This window comes from Amblyomma mixtum, chromosome 3 (assembly GCF_055824585.1).
Source record: "Amblyomma mixtum isolate Tamu chromosome 3, ASM5582458v1, whole genome shotgun sequence".
Taxonomy (NCBI): Eukaryota; Metazoa; Arthropoda; class Arachnida; order Ixodida; family Ixodidae; genus Amblyomma; species Amblyomma mixtum.
In genome coordinates, this window is record NC_143014.1 from 193,213,151 (window position 1) to 193,232,024 (window position 18,874).

The window sequence follows — 18,874 nt, forward strand, 5'->3', positions numbered from 1 at the left end:
GCAGTGGCGCATGGCTTTACCTCTGCGCCACTACACCAGTAGTAGTATGTGAGCTCACCGCGATCTGTCAATGTGACACATTTTGCATAGTTTCGTTGTCGGAATTGGAATAAAATCAGAAATGAAAATGATGGGAAGTGAAAGACAATGGACTTTGTATTGGAACAGAATCAGAATTGGAATAGTTTGGCGAGTGAAAGAAGAATGCTGCCCCATTTCTTCTGCATCAATCCAATTGGTTGGCCCTAACTTTTTTTTTTTCGCCGTGTCATGGTCGAACTGAACAAGACACACGGCGAACAAGTTGCCTTTCACCCCATGCCTCCCTAGTGTGACGGATGTGCTTAATGGCACACTCGTGGAATAGTGGAATAATAATAATAAAAAAAATTCGCGCATCATTCAGGCCTTTGTGTCGCGCATGTAGCGTACAAGAACGTAGCTTCCAAAGCACTGCGCCTTGCGTGTCTTCTTGATGACAGAAGGAGACCACCGATCGCTGCCTTTCGTGCTCGTGCACAGAAAGCCGCTAACGCGAAGATTACCGCACTTTACACCAGCGCTATGCGCCTTTCAAGGCATGCGTTCTTGATGGTCGCATCTGGTAAACAGTTCTGTCGGCATTCCATACGCCTCGTATTTGTCATTTGTTTTTATTGTTATTGCTTTTTTTGGGTCGCCGCGTTATTTCCGTAGGAAGGTGGGAGGGGCGACACGAAAGCTAGGAGACGCTCGTCGCTCCCCGCTCATGCAAGAACTCGTGGCTTTCGGCTGCGGGGCCGAGTTTATAGCTGTGCAGCTGTATCTGAGACGAAGTGCCACTGCCATAACGCGTATTCTGACGGTAGCACAGCTCTCGTTCGTAGTAAGAGAGCGTTCGTTATAACTGCGGCCTTTATAAGTGGGGTTGACTGCATACGTTCCGACTACCTACTGTAATGCTGTGATGTACTAAACGACGAAGGTATTGTTATAGTTTGACTAGATTCATTATGCAAATAATTCTTCGACTGTCCTTTTGATGTAGAATATTAGCTTAGGCAGATGTTCTTACTCTTAAGGAACGTTTATACCTTACTATACAGTCCGCACTTCCATAACGTGCTAGAAGGTACAGGGACAGACATGTTGTAACGTGGACATCGCGTGCATTCGTTGGCCAGCAACGAGTCAATGCACTGCTTTCTTGCAACGTTCGCACTCGTGCACGTTGCTTCCCTCTTCTCTTGTTCTGAGAGCTTAGTCTTTTGGAGCATTTAATTTTCAGTGACGCCACAGAAGCACGCCTGAAGCGATGGCTCTGGCTGTGGCGTTCGGCTGCTAAGTACGAGTTCGCGGGTGCCATCCTTGTCGCGCCCTCCGCGTTCCGACGGTGACGGAACGCCAAAAGGACCGTTCAATGAGACTTCGGTCGTTAAAATACTCAGGGGATCGAAATGAACTCGGAGCCCTCCATTGCGGCGTGTCTTATCGTCCACAGCATCAAGCAACGGTAGTCGTGAGAAATGGCTTCGATTGAAGGAAAGGCAATAATGAGAGAGGAAGAAGGGGTAGCTTAAGGGCAGCTTAAGGTAAAACGCATCGCACATGACCGCGCGAAAGGCGATTCTGTTTTGCTTCTCGAACTTGCCTGTCATACATATGTCGCATGTGTGTATAGTGCTGATATGAAAATGCACTCGTTGGTCGTTGAGAGGCTGACTTTCCTCTCTTGCCCATCTACGTGTACCGCCCACGATTCTGAGCCCACGCGCATCGATAAATCCTCACATGCTGGTGGTCATTAAACATCGCGAAGTATTCTTGCTCGTTAGTTTTTGGTGTCTACCGATTGACTATTGCTCTCTTCGGTGCAATGGCTCAGATCCGTGATCGATATGTGCTTTCATATATGTGCAGGGTGACTCCGGAGGTCCCCTCATGCTGGACCACGATGGACGCTGGACGGCAGTGGGAATCGTGTCCTTCGGCTATCGCTGCGGGGTAGCCGGCTACCCCGGCGTGTACACACGTGTCTCCAGGCACCTACAGTGGATAGACAACAACATGTACATGGATTCCATCGGTTACAACACCATTGTGTGAACCACAAGAGCCGACGCAACTACCGCAGCGTGCGGAGAAGAAGAGCCTGAACGTGCTTTCGGTGCAGAAGTGTTCTTGGTGTCTTCCAATAGCCGCTCACCTCTGTCGAGGCAGACGGGAACAGTCACGAAAAGACCGTGTAGAAGACGAGGCGAACGCTTTAAGCCAAGTCAGAACCACCGACTGACTCTATTCTCTGATATGGAGCGTGGGTGCCTGTAAGAATACTGGCGTGAGCAATGATGAGCGACGTTCATGCCGAAACAAAACTGGTTCCACGTTGCCTGTGTCTCGCACGGGCACTGTGAGGAGTCTCACAGTGGCATTTGAAGAAAAGGACTGCGTGTAAAAGCTAAGCTTGTGTTTAGCTGTGTGTGCCCAAATGAGAGCGTCATCACTGAAGCAGGTGTCATCGCGATGTGTTATGCTGCTTTGGGGACAAAGTACGCCATGCGCCCCCATTTTTGTCATCGTGCGCTGGGAATTTTTTATTTTTTTACAGTCACTGCCTATATTTCTATTACGTGACATTGTGTTCATGCGGAGTAGGGCCGGTGGCATGCGCACTGTTTCAACGCTTTCTACGCCACCGGAGACGTCCATTGAGAGCAAGCGCATGGCTGTGCCATCCTTGCGAGAACGAATGCGTGAGCGAGTGGTTTGAGATGAATGAAAGCGTGCACGAGGAGCGGAAATTACTGCCAGAAACAGCAATTTCAGTGCGAAGTCTTTTTTTTTGTAATGTGTAGTGAACTGTTTACGCTGGATTAACACACGTACAACCAATAGACAGCGATAAACCGCGGTGCTGGACCTCACGGGATATCGCAGTTCCTGCCTCCACATTCGGTGTTTGTTTCCATTGTAACCCTTGTCAAATAAAGTCATATGTCAGTTTCACTGAAATGTGTCTATGGCGGCACTCATGCTTCTTCTTACATGGTATCAACAAATGCTGCACATATTAGGGACAAAGCGGCAACAATATTCCTAGGAGAAAGGCAAGTCTCTTCAGTGAATGCTCAGCAAACACATAGCTGTGTGACGGGCATAAATGTAGCGCTAGATTCACAAAGTTGTTTGTACGTCCTCGTACTCAAGCTGAACGTGCTGACCGGTCTCGATATCCAGAAAGGCGATAGCTAAGGTGCTGGTTAATCAAACGCTGAAGACATACAGACAGTTTTGCGAAATTCATGAAACCCAGCAAGAAATTCGCGTGCGGCTGCCAATGTGAAAAGCAAACGAAAGGATACCCCGACCAATTATTATCATCACCACACGATAATCATCATCAGCCTAATTTCGCTCGCTGCAGGATAAATGCCTCTCCCATATCTCTGCGGCCACCTCAAAAGCGCGAACTTCTTAATCTCATCCGCCCACCTGACTTTCTGCCTTCCCCTGCTACGCTTGCCTCCTCTTGGAATCCAGTCCGCTACCCTTAACGACCATCGGCTATCTTGCCTTCGCATTACATGCTCTGACCATGCCCACTGCTTCTTGATTTCGATTACAATATCACTAACTCGCGTTTGTTCCCTGATCCCTTCCTCTCTCTTCCTGTCTCAATGTTACACCTATCATTTTTCTTTCCATAGCTCGCTTCGTTGTCCTTAACTTAAGCTGAACCCTTTTGGTTAGCCTCCACGTTTCTGCCCCGTAGGTGAGTACCGTCAACATACAGCTGCTATTACACCTTTAGCTGCATAGCGAACTTCAGCCATTCCATTTTTGGCGTATTTCTTCTTGAAATAATTGTGCCTTCTTTGTCTCTCTGTATTCCCTTCAAGCCACCCGTCGTGGTTTGACTGCCTCCTTAATTTCCTTATTTCACTAGCTTCGTGCCTTTCCAGCGGTTTGCTACTTTTACTTGTTTCCTGTTCGTACTGATGAGGAGTTCTGATTATAATCTCATTTTTCCATGGGGAGTTTTTTTGTTGCTTCCCCAACGCCGGCTGCGGTTAGGGCTATTTATTCATCGTTTAATTTTACCTTCCCCTTTTTTTGCTTCTGCATTTCTGCTTTGATGACGGCTCCGGTCTGTAGACTGATGCGTTTATGATCACTTCCCAGGATTTACTCCCCTTCTTCGTCTATTTCCATTTTTGCGATCATGCTGTAGAGTTCCTGCGACATTAGGCAGTAATCAATGGTGGCCTGCCTGTTCCGGAATTCTCACGTGATTTGTCCCCCACATTTAATTTTTCTATTACAATAACTAGGCTGCGCTGCTCACAGATGTCTAGCATTAACACCCCAATACAATCTGTGTATCCATCCCGATCCTCGATGTGGCCACGGGGGTAAAGCTGAGCCAGCAAAGCGCTCCATACCAGTAGGTCGCCATCTTACAACTCATCATTTTGGGCAGTGCAGTTCTTTTTTTTTTGCTGAGTCATGATTGGGTAAAAGTTAGAACTAGAATCCCGAAAACTGCGGAAAAGAAAATATCTCTGCGAATGTCTTACCCGCATTTCTTAGTTTTTAAACATATTTTGTGATACTTAGGATACTGATTTTGGCCGACTGTGAACAGTGTTCACGAGAAAACGGTTTTGAAGTTTCGGTTTCAAACTTCCGTTTTCGAGCGTGGTTTCCGACTGCTTTAGGTTATTAATTATAAGCTAGGTGATTAAGATACGTAAAGAAAGGAGCTGCACACGACAAAGAGCCACTGGCGCTCTCTTGCACCGCGACGCCACCTTCGTGCGTTGTGTGCAAGGCAAAAGCTCCAAAAGGATTGGACACCTTGCATCACGGGTATCTTGCAACTTGCAACGTGCCAAATGATAAATCTGCACATTTAACGACATGTTTTACCTGTCGTGAAATGTGCAGAGTACACACTGGTACTACTTATAACGGTTAATGGGCGTTCTCAATAGCGCTAAAATGCGTTTAGAAGTACTTTTTGCAGCACTAATGCAAGCGGTAAGTAAAGGTGACATCGTTTTTTTCATTTCTGCTTCCACCCAGCTGCTACTATGCACACCGGCAGGCTGCTGTTAGTCATTCTTGACGATGCTCTCAGCGTTGCTGTGGACGAATAATCCCACTGTGAGCTCGTCCCGCGCCAGAAAAGACACGACAACGTCGTCCTCGGCGAAAGAGAAAAATGAAAAAAAAAAAAAGGATGAGGCCCGAGGCAGTTCCAGAATCCTATGACGTTTACTATCGCAAAACGCTGACCAGCCAAAATAAACCAGGCAGAGACGTTGCCGGTTACATCGGCGCCATTTCCTTTGGGTATACTGTGTTCGACCTCTTGTGCCAAAGCAAATTTCTGACGTGTATTTGGAAATCGGGAAAAGAGGACGTGCATAATGTTTTGTGCTCGACGGACGAAATGTACTCCAAGCGCGTCACAGTCGTGGTACTCCCCTTCAAATAACACTTTAGAGAAGTAGGGCACCCATATGAAGTTGCATCAGGTATGCGACGCTACATAGCATCAGAAATGCTCCAAACGTGGCAGTTTGCCGTTGTTTACGCAAGTTTAAAGCATTCGTCAATTACACTGCACTCTGCCGTCTTCCAACGAACAACGTTGCCAAGTTCAAGATTGTTCTTTGTCCTGATTTAGCAGCCATCTAAACAGCTCGCAACACACACAAACCGTTGGATCATGGCGGCGTTCATGCGTTGTCCGCTGGTTTGTATGGATACAATGTGCAGCTTTCCCGCTAGAGTCGGTATATTGACTCTATTGATGTGGCCATTCATGTCCTCTAGCTTGCGGGCACGTGGCACTATCTGGTGCCCTCCCGCCGGACTTTTGAGGGTCTCGCCGCCGTCGCTCGACTTCGGCTATGGCGTAGTATAGATTAGAACACTGCACGGCTAGGGGTTGCCCGAAAGCCATGGCCCGGCTCAGATCGCAGGCCGGGCCGTGCTGGGTACAACAATTTTATGACGGGCCTAGGCGGGGCCCAAGCTGCCCCTTGGGCTACGTTTCATCGCAATTATTGTCGTTCAGATCAGACATCCTGGGTAGGTTTACATCGAAGACAGTTTTCAAACAGCACGATAAACGAATCGCGAGCTGCAGCAGACAACTAACACCGTGATTACACACACAGGTTGCGCTGGCGAACGTCGGAGCCGGAGTCGGTCAGTGTGTCGTCTGCGGCGCCGTCTTCTGTGATGCGTGGTCCTCTCTCATGCGCTTGACACGGCGTTTGAAAATTGTTTTGTCAGGTAATGCTGTCTAGGCTATTTAGTTTCAACTACTGTATTAGTGAACAAATGCAGCGCACGCAGCAGCATGTCAGACTACATGAGAAGCTTGCTCGGTTCGGGGAAACACCCAGCGGATAGAGCGCCTTTTGGGGTATGTCCGGATTCACAACACACATTTATCGTGGTATTTTGCAACTATTGCTTCGAAGTGACATAGCATACTTTGTCACACTCTCCTTCAAAGCCCTCGCCAAATGTTAAAAAAACAGCTGCCTCCATGAATGCTCTGCGAAACGAGAAATATATTTCTGAAACTATTGCTGACAAGTGTTTCTATGGGCCGCGCTTCCGTTCCGTACCTCCTTGCGTAGGTGTTTTAAATATGCATCGCCTTGGAAATGACTCATCATACTTTCAGAATCTGTTCTAGGATGAATTTTGTTGTTCTTCAAGAAGGGTCGACATCGTAGGTGCTCTGCGAAATTTAAAAACTGCTTAGAAAGCTTTCGCTTCCACATATTCCTATGATCGCTAAGCCTACTTTTCACCCCCAAGTTTTCCCCCAGTTCTTCCAGCCGGTGACAGCAGCGCAACCGCGTATTGCTTACGTAACATATCGGTGTTGGTTTATATGCTATCGCCGCCTGGCGCGTTCAATACAACAATCCCTTTTGTGCTGCCATGCATATCTGCCTACGCAGCATTGTTATTGTAGGTGATAATTTAAAACCCCGCGTTCGTGCTGCTCAAATTGACGCTTTTGCTAATACTTACAGGAAACTAAAATTTTCAAACCTCGTTAATGCTGCACCTTGTGCACTTATGCAGGTCCTAAAGAGGATGGCAAACGGGCGCGGATGGGCGGACGAACGGCAGCTGGACGGACTAATTTAACGCGCAAAAAACGTAGCCGCTAAATACATTCCTGCATTGAAAGCTCCAATTTTTAGGAACGACATTATGAAAAAAAGCCCTCACTTTACCCTTTTAGGAAACTTTTCGCCTTGACGTGTACTCTTAGGGAAACCTGCCACCGCCGGCCCTCTATCGGTATTCGCGGCGCGGTGTTGAACCGTCTCCTCCAAGTTTACTGCTAAGTTCCGTGTCGCTTTCGTCAGGGTCTTTGCAGTGGATGGTCGTTTTGGGGAATGGCTCTCTCTTCATCCAAGAATCCTCTGCCAAGAATCGACGCCGCCTTGGATCGCCTTTGCGACGCCAAATATTTATCTTCCATGAACCTGAAGTTGGGGTACTGGCAAATCGAGGTCGACGACGGGGACCGCGAGAAGACGGCTTTCATCACATCAAACGGATTATACGAGTTCCAGGTCATGCCTTTCGGTCTTTGCTCCGCGCCAGCCACTTTTCAAAGACTCATGGACACCGTTCTTGCCGATCTGTAGTGGCACACTAGTCACACTGGGCGACGTGATTGTCTTCCCCCCATTTTTCGTGGAGCACCTTCGTCGCCTAGACGCGGTCCTGCAGGCTATAAAGTCCTCTGGCCCTACACTTAAAGCCGAAAAATGTCATTTTGCTTACGAGGAGCTGAAGTTCTTAGGCCACGTAGTCAATCGAGACGGCGTCCTTCCGGATCCAGAGGACACCGTTGCCATTGCGAATTTCCCGGCGCCGCGTGACCTGAAACTACCACTTGTGTTGTCGTGCGTATCCATCGGTGCCACTTCATTTGAAGGCGCTGACGCTGAGTTACCACTGGCACCGGTAGCAGCAACACTTGCCTCGGTGGCCTTACCCGAGGCGCTCTCTTCAGGTTGCTGGTCTTCTTGATGCTCGCAAATCCCATCGAGTTGAGAGGACTGGTTCGTTGTCTCCTTTGAGTCCTTTGCTCTGTGGTTGGTTTCTGCACCGGCGACTTCCGCGACGTCCACCTTGTCCATGAGGTGTTCCGAGAGGTCGTCGGTTCTTGCAGGCCCTGTTGCACTGGCGTATGTTTTGACACACTGCTCTTCCGTGTGACCGAAGCGACCACAAAGGCTGCATTTCGGCACTTTACGATCGCGCCGGATATGTCCTGTGGCCTTTCACCTCAGACACGGCGGCGCCCTTCCCGGAACAACAAGAAGTGCAGGCTCACCTGCTATCTTGAATTGGTGGGGAATGTCATCCACTGAAATTATGTTTTTCAACTTGAGGGCCACTGTTCTCGTTGTACATCCTTTGTCTGCGACACCGAAAACTCGCCAACGTTCTTTGGAAACGTCAGTCACGGTTCCGTACGGCAGCAAGGCAGCCCGGACATCATCATCAATAACGCCGAGCAAAACCCAGTGAATTTTGAGGCGCACATCCTGGTTGCTCGGGTAGATCAGTAGGCAGGGCCGGTTCTTCACCTTGACATCCGTAGCCGCCAGTAGCTTCCTTGTTGCCTCGGCGCTCTTGAGCGTAACAGCCCAGACATGGTTCACTTGATACGGCCCCAAAGCAAGCACTTCAGGGAGAGCACCAAGATGAACCAAAGTATCCCTGAAATCTTCAACGTGATATGGCTTATCCGCTGGGTCGGCGTGCATAAAAATCGTGTTCAACATGATTCGTCCTGTCGACAAACTTGGCAGTATGACCTGATAACCTTCCTCGACGGCACACAAAAAACATGTTGCCGCGGCTTGACTGGGCCACTGACCCCGCTCTGACGGAGCTCATGATTAACACGTCCGTACGCTGTGGCGGCCGGAAGTCCTGAGCTATGCGGGCTCTCTGCTGCCTTTCATTCCTTTGTCCCAACTGCGCATAATAAAGAAAATAGATTTTCACCAGGAGCCCACCATTTCTGCCGTCACTGCGGACGATGGTGGGCGATCGTCAGGCCTCAAAACAAAATTTTGTGAATTTTCACTTTTACAATAATTGGTGGGCAAGAGACACCAACGACTTAACCATGAAAACGGAGAGAAAGAGATTCCTCACGAAAAGTGCAAAAAATAATAACATCCGCCCGAACGGGGGCTCGAACCCCGGACCGTTAGGTTAAAAGCCTAAAGCTCTACCGACTGAGCTATCCGGGCTTTCTTTTCCTTTATTGCCTGTTTTGACAGCGATAACAGCAAACAAACCTGTAAAACACGTTAACCGGCCTTCGGTCAACGTGGTTGTTTAAAACTTCTTGAGGGATACAAGTTCATCCAACACGCCAAGTCATTCAGGAAGCTCCGGTTGGTCACGGTAACATTCGCGCAGATGCACAACACTTTCAATGAAATTTTCTCTTACAGGACGATAGTTCACATCGGCGTTTCTCACTGACATCCTGGTTTTCCATATGCTGTGAAGGCCCCGTAGCATGATGAGATCATAAGGAACATCTCGGTCATCTTCTACCGCTGAGAACCGGATTCCATACGGCGTGATTGGCAGGTCTTTCGTTATTGTTCTTTGTAGAATGTCCCAATGGAATACCGGATCCCAACATTCTATAAACACATGCTCGATTGTCTCAGGCTTTTTGCAGAGCATACAGTTAATCGTCCATGGAACAAAAATGCCATTTTGATCTAGCCAGGTTTTCACTGGCAGAGTGTTAGTATGGAGTTTGAAGAAAAAACTTTTAACGTTATGATTTACTGGCATACGTTTCACTCTTTTCAAAACATCTTGCCCTGGGCTTCCGCAGCCTAGCTGTCGATACAATGGTGCAGGCAGCATGACATCCAACAAATCTTTACACAGTTTCTTTCTTGACACATTACTTAAATGATCTAAAGGCGCACTTTCATCATGTTAAAAGCCGTGACAACTTCGCGCCAAAATCGTCTTACAGATGTCGTCCTTTGATCAGAACAGGATACCAAAAACTCAGGCAAAGCATTGCGCAGGCGCACTTGCACAAAAGTACGCAAAAAGGGATCATTATGTTCTCGCAGAAAAATAAAACGCGACACAATCTGTCTGATAAATAAATGCACGAGACCCACTTCCTCTTTTCGAACCGAAAGAAACAGATTTGTCCGACTCGTACAGCCTTTGTCAGAAGTTTAGAGCCCAGGGGGCCTGCTTCTGGGCCACACTGCTATGCTCGTAATGCGTCCTCAGCGTCCCAAATCTCCTGAAGGTAAGAAGATATTTGGTCCTGCTCCCTCCAATGCGTACGACTTCCATGAGTCCTACAGGAGCGCCACAATAGTGCTCAGAAGCAAACCCCCTGGGCTCTAAACTTTTGACAAAGGCTGTACGTTCCCATGTGCTTCCCCACACGAAAACAGCAAAGATTCGATGTATTTTTTGTATGGTTACGCGCGACATGAGCAATACCTGCAACACATACGAAACTTTCGCAACTAGGAAAAGGTTGCAAACAATTGATCGTGTGAACATGGACAGGTTCCGGCCGCTCCAAGCTTGCGTTTTCCTTTTGAGATTCTCTATTTTTCTATTCCAGTATTGCTCAGTGTCATTGTACTGGTCAAGTGGTACTCCCAAGTACTTTGAGGGCAGCGCTATCCATCGCACATTGGCAAACACTTCAGGTTTTTGATCCCATTCCCCGTGCCAGAATCCGGACGATTTCTCCCAGTTAACACGGCAGCCCGTTTTAGCACAAAAATCAACCGCCACACCAACAGTTTCTTGAACGCTTTCTTTGTCTTCACAAAAAAATAGCCGCATCATCTGCGCATGCGAGCATTTTTACCTCCATTGCTTCGAGCGCGAAGCCGCGTATCCTTTCGTTCTTTATCATGCTCAAGCACAACGGCTATAGGTATAAAGCAAAAAGCAACAGGGATAATGGACAGCCCTGCCTCACAGACGATTTCACTGGCACTCTTTCGGTGAGCTTTTTATTTACAATAATTCTCACTGCACAATCCGAGTAAGCCATTTTGACTCCCTCTGTATAACACTTCCCATATTCACAAATTCTAGTAGATTAAAAGCGCTTCATGGCATACTCGATCAAACGCTTTTGCTAGGTCGAGCTTCAACATCGCAACTCGTCCATCAAAAGTATCGCAACACTCCAAAACACTTCTCGCCACATGCATATTGGTAGTAATACTTCGTCCTTGTATTGCGCAAGTTTGGTGTGGTTCTACTAGGTATTTAATAACGCTTCGTGTCCTCCTCACTAAAACTTTTATAAGGATTTTGTAATCGACGTTGGTGAGGCGTATCGGCCGATAAGACCCCACCAACAGCAGCCTCGCTGGATCTTCATACTTCGGAATCAATACAACGTGGGCAGCTTTGAAAGACGGCGGCAATCGTTTTGTTTCATAGGATTCTTGGATAACTTTGTGCAAGACCTGACTTAGTTCATCTTTAAAAGCTTTATAAAAAGCTGCACGTAGGCCGTCTGGCCCAGGTGACTTCTCGGCATTTAACTGGTCAGTTGCTATGTCTATTTCTGTTATGCTGATTGGAGCTTCAAGTCTTTCCTTCTCACTGTCTTCTAATTTAGGCATTAATCGCAAATAGTCACGTTCAAAGCCGTCCTTCTGCACTTGCTCCTGTACTAGCAAAGCTCGATATTGCTCAAAAAAGGCGCGTTGTATCTGCTCTGGATAAGTGGTTTCTTCATTTCTGTACATTATGTTTTGTATTTCATTTTTCGAGGCATAGGTCTTTTCATCGCTCGGTGACCGCTTAGTGGGCGCCTCACACGAGCTATCCGCGCTCTCTGCTGACTTTCATTCCTTTGTCCCAACTGCGCATAATAAAAAAAAATAGATTTTCACCAGGAGCCCACCACTTCTACCGTCACTGCGGACGATGGTAGGCGATGGTGGGCGAGCGTCAAAACAAAATTTTGTGAACTTTCACTCTTTGCTTTTACAATAATTGGTGGGCAAGAGACATCAACGACTTAACCATGAAAACGGAAAGAAAGAGAGCCCTCACGAAAAGTGCAAAAAATATTAACATCCGCCCGAACGGGGGCTCCAACCCCGGAACGTTAGGTTAAAAGTCTAACGCTCTACCGACTGAGCTATCCGGGCTTTTTTTTCCTTTATTGCCGGGCTTCGACATTACAAAATAGAACATAATAATAAGTACATACAGCATACAGAGTTAGCCAGGATCCCAAAGAGTGGGCCTGACTTAGGTTAAAATTCTCTTAAAGTTACGAGGGGTTCCAGCCTTGGTAACCACTCAGGAACCTCCACTATTAGCTTTTGTTCTTCCAGAAACTTGTGCATACTTTCTCTAAAATACATGCGGGCTGGCCGTGCGTCAGGGTCACAATGATACCCTGCCATGCGGGAGCACCATATACTGTGGAGGCCCACCAGCATGACTAAGTCTAACGGAACCCCATCCTCGTTATTGGTTGGCAAAAACCTTATTCTGTATGAGTGGATTGGAAGCTGTTTCTTTAAAGTCCTCTGCAGCATGTCCCAAAAATAGACCCCTTCCCAACAGTGCAAAAAGACGTGATCAATTGTCTCCGGCTGCTTGCATATGATACAATGCGACCCCCAAGGAAGAAATATCTGTTTTGCCTCAAGAAAAGTTTTCACAGGTAAAGTTCCAGAGTGTAATTTAAAGAAGAAACTCTTGACTCCCGGTGGTACCTTCATTTTCTTTACCCTTTACAATACGTTGTAGCCCGGCCCTCCACAGTACATGGCCCTGTACAAGGGCACAGGAAAGAGGATGTCACACAAATCCTTGTACAAATCTTTCCGGCTCACATCACTCAAATATTGTTTTGAAAAATCTAGCATTCAAAAATCGGACGCTGGCAACTATCTCCTTGAAAAACCCAAACATGCCACCCGTCATACACTCAGTTGAAATCACAGTCTGGCAAAGCCCTACCGAGCCTTACTTGGCACACTGTGCGCAGAAAAGGATCATTCACATCGCGCAAAAACAAGAATCTATTGACCAATTGCTTCGCAAATAAATGTCCAAGCCCGAGTCCTCCATCCCTTACTCTTCTGAACAAATCGGTTCGCGTACACCTCTCCCATTTCGAGGCCCATACAAAAACAGCAAAAATGCGATGTAACTTTTGTACATTAATTCGCGAACAATGCATCACTTGCATCACATACCACAGTTTGCTGATGAAGAACAGATTGCACACTGTGGCTCTCGCAAATATAGATAGATAGGACGCTTTCCACTTTTCAGCCTTTTCGCGTGTTTCTTGCACCTGCCGTGTCCAATACGGTTCGCTGTCGCGGTAATTTTCCAGCGGGACACTCAAGTATTTCACAGGGGTCGTGTGCCAGGTCACGTTAGCAAAATGTTTCGGGGTCACTGACCACTGTCCATGCCAGAACCCCACACACTTCCCCCAGTTAACCCTGCTCCCCGTCACAGTGCTGAATCGCTTTACCCCGTCGAACGCGTTACGAATGCTATCGTGACTCACGCCAAAAACAGCAACATCATCTGCATATGCTAGGATCTTGACTTCAGCCGTCTGTAGCCGAAATCCTTGAACAGCATTATTTCTTATAATGTGCTTACACAAAGTTTCTATATAGATACAAAATAAAAGAGGACTGAGGGGGCAACCCTGGCGAACCGAACGCTGAACGTTAATGGGGGCCCCCAGCGATTTATTTACAATTAACCTGGTAGTGCAATTTCTGTACGCCAAGGCCACACCCTCAGTGATAATAGTGCCTAAATTAACGTGATGGAGGATAGAAAACAATATGTCATGCGCAACACAGTCAAAAGCTTTTTCTAAATCTAGTTGGAGAACTGCCACACGAGCGCCAATGGCGTCACAGCACTCCAACACACTTCTTGCTTTGTGGATATTATAAGCAATAGACCGCCCCTTGATGCCACAGGTTTGATGAGGGCCAACAATTTCTATAATTACCATCTGAAGAGTGGCAGCTAGCACCTTCATAAAAATTTTGTAATCGACGTTCGTCAGCGAGATGGGCCTATATGCTGTAACCAGTTTAAGTTTCTGCGCGTCATCTGTTTTAGGAATAAGTACTGTGTGGGACGTAGCGTAGGATGGAGGCAGAGCATTACGATTGTAGGCTTCGTTAAATAAAGAAGTCAGTAAAGGGGTTAATTCACTCTTAAACACTTTATAAAAAAACAGCACTTAAACCATCCGGGCCTGGAGACTTTCCAGGGTTTAAGCTTTCTATAGCGCGTTCGACTTCTTGCTGCGTAATCTGCTGCTCTAAAATTTCTTTTTGCTCGTCATCCAGCCGTGGCATATCTTCCAAAAACTCGTCTCTGAATGCATTCGAGTCGATTTCATGTTGCGCGAAGATTGTCTGAAAGTGCTCAAAGAAGGTCAGCTGTATGCTATCGTTATCAGAGACTGAAGTGCCTGCCCATTCTACCCCGTGAATCACTGAGCTATCCGGGCTCACTGTTGCCTTTCATTCCTTTGTCCCAACTGCGCATAATAAAGAAAATAGATTTTCACCAGGAGCCCACCACTTCTGCCGTCACTGCGGACGATGGTAGGCGATGGTGGGCGAGCGTCAACACAAAATTTTGTGAATTTTCACTCTTTGCTTTTACAATAATTGGTGGGCAAGAGACATCAACGACTTAATCATGAAAACGGAAAGAGATCCCTCACGAAAAGTGCAAAAAATATTAACATCCGCCCGAACGGGGGCTCGAACCCCAGACCGTTAGGCTAAAAGCCTAACGCTCTACCGACTGAGCTATCCGGGCTCACTGCTGCCTTTGATTGCTTTGTACCAACTGCGCATAATAAAGAAAATAGATTTTCACCAGGAGCCCACCACTTCTGCCGTCACTGCGGACGCGATCGTCAGGCGTCAAAACAAAATTTTGTGAACTTTCACTCTTTGCTTTTACAATAATTGGTGGGCAAGAGACATCAACGACTTAACCATGAAAACGGAAAGAGATCCCTCACGAAAAGTGCAAAAAATATTAACATCCGCCCGAACGGGGGCTCGAACCCCGGACCGTTAGGTTAAAAGCCTAACGCTCTACCGACTGAGCTATCCGGGCCTTTCTTTCCTTTATTGCCGGGATTTCGACAAATAGAACAAAACATAGAAAGAGATGTACCGACACATCCGCACAAGTAGCCTACAACCCCCTGAGGCAGGCCTTGTCACGCTAAAATTTCTTGAGCTCTATCAAGGATTCCAGCCTTGGTAACCACTAGGGGACAAATTTTCCCAGTTTCAAAAGCTCCAGAAAGCTATGTACGCTTTCCATGAAGTACATCCGCGCAGGGCGGGCGTCGGGGTCGCAGTGATACCCGGCCATGCGGGAGCGCCATATACCACGGAGGCCCATCAGCATAATTTGGTCAAAGGGGACACCATCCTCATTATCTGTGGGCAGGTACCCGATGCTGTGTGAATTAAGCAGTAATTCTTTTTTGATGGCTCTTTGCAAGACGTCCCAGGAGTAAACGCCCTCCCAACAATGAAGAAAAACACGATCTATTATTTGTGGCTGTTTGCAGATTAGACAGTCTAAACCCCACGGCATAAAAAAACCCCTTCCCTCTAGAAAAGTTTTAACTGGCGATGTTCCTGAACGTAATTTGAAGAAAAATGTCTTGATTCCTGGTTGCACCTGCATCCTCGTTACCCTCTTTAGCAAGTCTGCACCCGGAGCTCCATCGTATAAGGCCCTGTACAGGGGCACCGGAAAAACAGTATCACATAGGTCGCAATAAAGCCTTTCCTTTTTAACACCACGTAAATATTCTTTTCAAAATCGTGCACCTAGAAATTTAAGACTCGCGATAACTTCTATCAAGTAGCCGAAAATCCTTCCCGGCAAACACTCGGTTCCAACAGCAAACTCAGGCAGAGCGCGGCCAAACCTTAGTTGGCATACAGATCTCAAAAAGGGATCGCTGACATCCCGAAAAAAGTATCTGCTGACAAGCTGGCGCAAAAAAAGATGCCCCAGCCCAAGACCACCGTGTTTAACAGTCCGAAATAAATTCGTCCGACTACATCGCTCCCATGCCCAAGACCGTACAAAAAACGCAAAAATACGATGCATCTTTTGTACGTTGAGCATTGAGCAATGCAACACTTGCATGATATACAATGCCTTGCTAATAAAAAAACACATTGCACGCTTTGGCTCTCGCAAATATAGATAAATACGCAGCTTTCCCCTGAGCTATCGGGCTCTCTGCTGCCTTAACTTCCTTTGTCCCAACTGCGCATCATAAAGAAAATAGATTTTCATCAGGAGCAGACCACTTCTGCGTCACTGGGGACGATGGTGGGCGATCGTCAGGCGTCAAAACAAAATTGTGCGAGTTTTCACTCTTTGCAAGAGACATTAACGACTTTACCATGAAAACGGAGGGGAAAGAGATCCCTCACGAAAAGTGCAAAAATAGCAACTCCCGCCCGAACGGGGGCTCGAACCCCGGACCGTTAGGTTAAAAGCCTAACGCTCTACCAATTGAGCTATCCGGGCTTCTTCTTCCTTTGTTGCTAGGTTGACAACAACAATACAGAACATAATGAAAACAACGATAAAAGTGCCGCCAGTCCTTCGGCTGACACGTCTGGTTTAAAATTGTATCATAGTAACCAACTTCTGAAGTAAAACTCTAGTTTGGGCGAGTTGGTTCATGTTGAAAGAAAAAAACTGGTAATGGCGCAAGAAACGGGGACACAGAAGGCGTCAGTCCTGTCTTTTGTGTGCCTTCTGTGTCCCCGTTTCTTGAGCCATTACCAGTTTTTTCTTGTCAAGTAAATTCAGCCAATCCAGTGGATCAGATTGGGCTCGGTATACTTCGCTGAAATACGACACGGTCTCAATGAAATTTTCTCTGACAGGACGTGTATTGACGTCTGCGTGCCATATCTGCATTCTGGTCTTCCATAAACAATGAAGGGCAAGGAGCATTATCATATCGTGTGGCACTTCTTTGTTGTCTACAGGTAGAAATCGTATGCCATAGGGATCTATTGGGAGTTCCTCTTTTATCGGTCTTTGATGAACATCCCAGTGAAATATGGGGTCCGAACAGTCTATGAAAACATGCTCAATTGTCTCTGGCTTCCTGCAGAGAAGACAATTCGTTGTGCACGGGACAAATATTCCTTTTTTCTCAAGCCAAGTTTTCACTGGAAGTGTCCCAGTATGTAATTTGAAGAAAAAGGATTTCGCCACTGCTTTAACTGGCATCCGCCTTACTCTTTTTAAAACGTCGCTTCCAGGACCTCCATAGTACACAGAACGGTACACAGGCACACGTAACATGATATCAAGGATGTCTGCATACAGTTGACGTCTTCAAACTGAAGAAAGATATTCAATCGAAAAGCGGACACTCAACATTCTAAATGCACATACCGCCTCGCGTAAGTAGCCTGTGATTGCTGTGCATTGTTCTGTTCAGGATGATACAATGAATTGTGGTAACATTTTACGCATCCTTACTTGCAAAACAGTTCGCAAAAATGGGTCGTGCTGGTCTCGAAGATATAGAAACCGCGATACTATCTGGAGTAGAAACAATGAACGAGACCCAAGCCCCCGTTTCTGAGAGGCCGGAACAAATTTGTGCGACTCATTCTTTCCCAAGTGGATGTCCAAATAAAACAGGAAAAACACGATGAACTTTCTGGATATTGACACGTCAAGCAGACAAAATATTCATGACATGCTATATCTTGGGAACAAGAAAAACACTAGATACTAGCTCGCGAAAACCTAGATAAATCTCTAGCCCGCCATCCTTTCGCTTTTTCTCGAACTCGATTTGCTTCTTCTGTCCAGTATCGCTTAATGTCTCGGTAACAGCACAGGGGTACACCGAGGTACTTTGTAGGCAATAGCGCCCACTTCATCAGCGCGAAGTATTCCGGCCTGTTGCCCCATTGCCCGTGCCATAAGCCTGAACTTTTTTCCAAGTTAATTTGGCACCCAGTCTGTTTGCAGTATTTCCCTACAATAGTAACAACTTCACGGTTGCTATCTTTATCTCAACAGAAAACAGCAATGTCATCCTCATAAGCTAGGACCTTACATGAGCATCATGAAGCTTAAAACCAACCACCCTATCACTGTGAAGCAGAGCTAAACACATTGGTTCAAGGCACAGCCCAAATAGCAGCGGCGACAGCGGGCAGTCGCACCGATGAGTGCACATTCACACACTCGGTAAGATTGCCATTTATGATGACACGCGTCGTACAGCGAGCACATGACATCTTAACGCCATCCAGTATCACTCGGCCCACATTGGTGTGCTCAAGGACGCAGAACGAAACTGCGTGCGACGCTCGATCAAAAGCCTTTGCTAGATCGAGTTGCAGCATAGCAACACGACCTTCAAAGGCATCGCAACACTCCAGAACACTACGGGCAAAATGGATGTTAGTATTTATCGTGCTGCCTTTGATGCCACAAGTTCGGTGCGGGCTTATCAAAAACGTAATTACTCTCTGTAGTCCGTTTGCTAGTACCTTGGTGAATATTTTGTAGTCTACGTTGGTGAGGCTAATTGGGCGATAGGACCCCACCAACAGTCGTTGTTCAGGAGCATCAGTTTTCGGAAGTAGGGTAATGTGCGAAGTGCCAAAGGACAGACTGAGCTATCCGGGCTCTCTGCTGCCTTTCATTCCTTTGTCCCAACTGCCCATAATAAAGAAAATACGTTTTCACCAGGAGCAGACCACTTCTGCCGTCA

At 46.9% G+C, this 18,874-nt stretch overlaps 2 protein-coding genes and 5 non-coding genes across 8 annotated transcripts in view; 1 reads left to right on the forward strand and 6 right to left on the reverse strand.

The window, feature by feature from the left end:
• The window catches only part of LOC149353125 (uncharacterized), a 34,595-nt gene extending 31,604 nt beyond the window's left edge, over window positions 1-2,991 (forward strand). Inside the window, exon 9 of the mRNA XM_089582319.1 lies at window positions 1,900-2,991. Coding sequence (XP_089438445.1) covers window positions 1,900-2,085 — 186 coding nt within the window. The 3' untranslated portion in view covers window positions 2,086-2,991. The remainder of the gene's footprint in view (window positions 1-1,899) is intronic.
• The window catches only part of LOC149353124 (uncharacterized), a 117,591-nt gene that overhangs the window by 49,158 nt on the left and 49,559 nt on the right, over window positions 1-18,874 (reverse strand). The gene's annotated exons all lie outside the window — the stretch shown is intronic.
• On the reverse strand, window positions 9,224-9,296 carry TRNAK-UUU (transfer RNA lysine (anticodon UUU)). Its single transcript has one exon. It is a non-coding gene; the product is annotated as a tRNA-Lys (tRNA).
• Window positions 12,152-12,224, reverse strand: TRNAK-UUU (transfer RNA lysine (anticodon UUU)). Its single transcript has one exon. It is a non-coding gene; the product is annotated as a tRNA-Lys (tRNA).
• On the reverse strand, window positions 14,826-14,898 carry TRNAK-UUU (transfer RNA lysine (anticodon UUU)). The gene has a single exon. It is a non-coding gene; the product is annotated as a tRNA-Lys (tRNA).
• Window positions 15,132-15,204, reverse strand: TRNAK-UUU (transfer RNA lysine (anticodon UUU)). The gene has a single exon. It is a non-coding gene; the product is annotated as a tRNA-Lys (tRNA).
• On the reverse strand, window positions 16,578-16,650 carry TRNAK-UUU (transfer RNA lysine (anticodon UUU)). Its single transcript has one exon. It is a non-coding gene; the product is annotated as a tRNA-Lys (tRNA).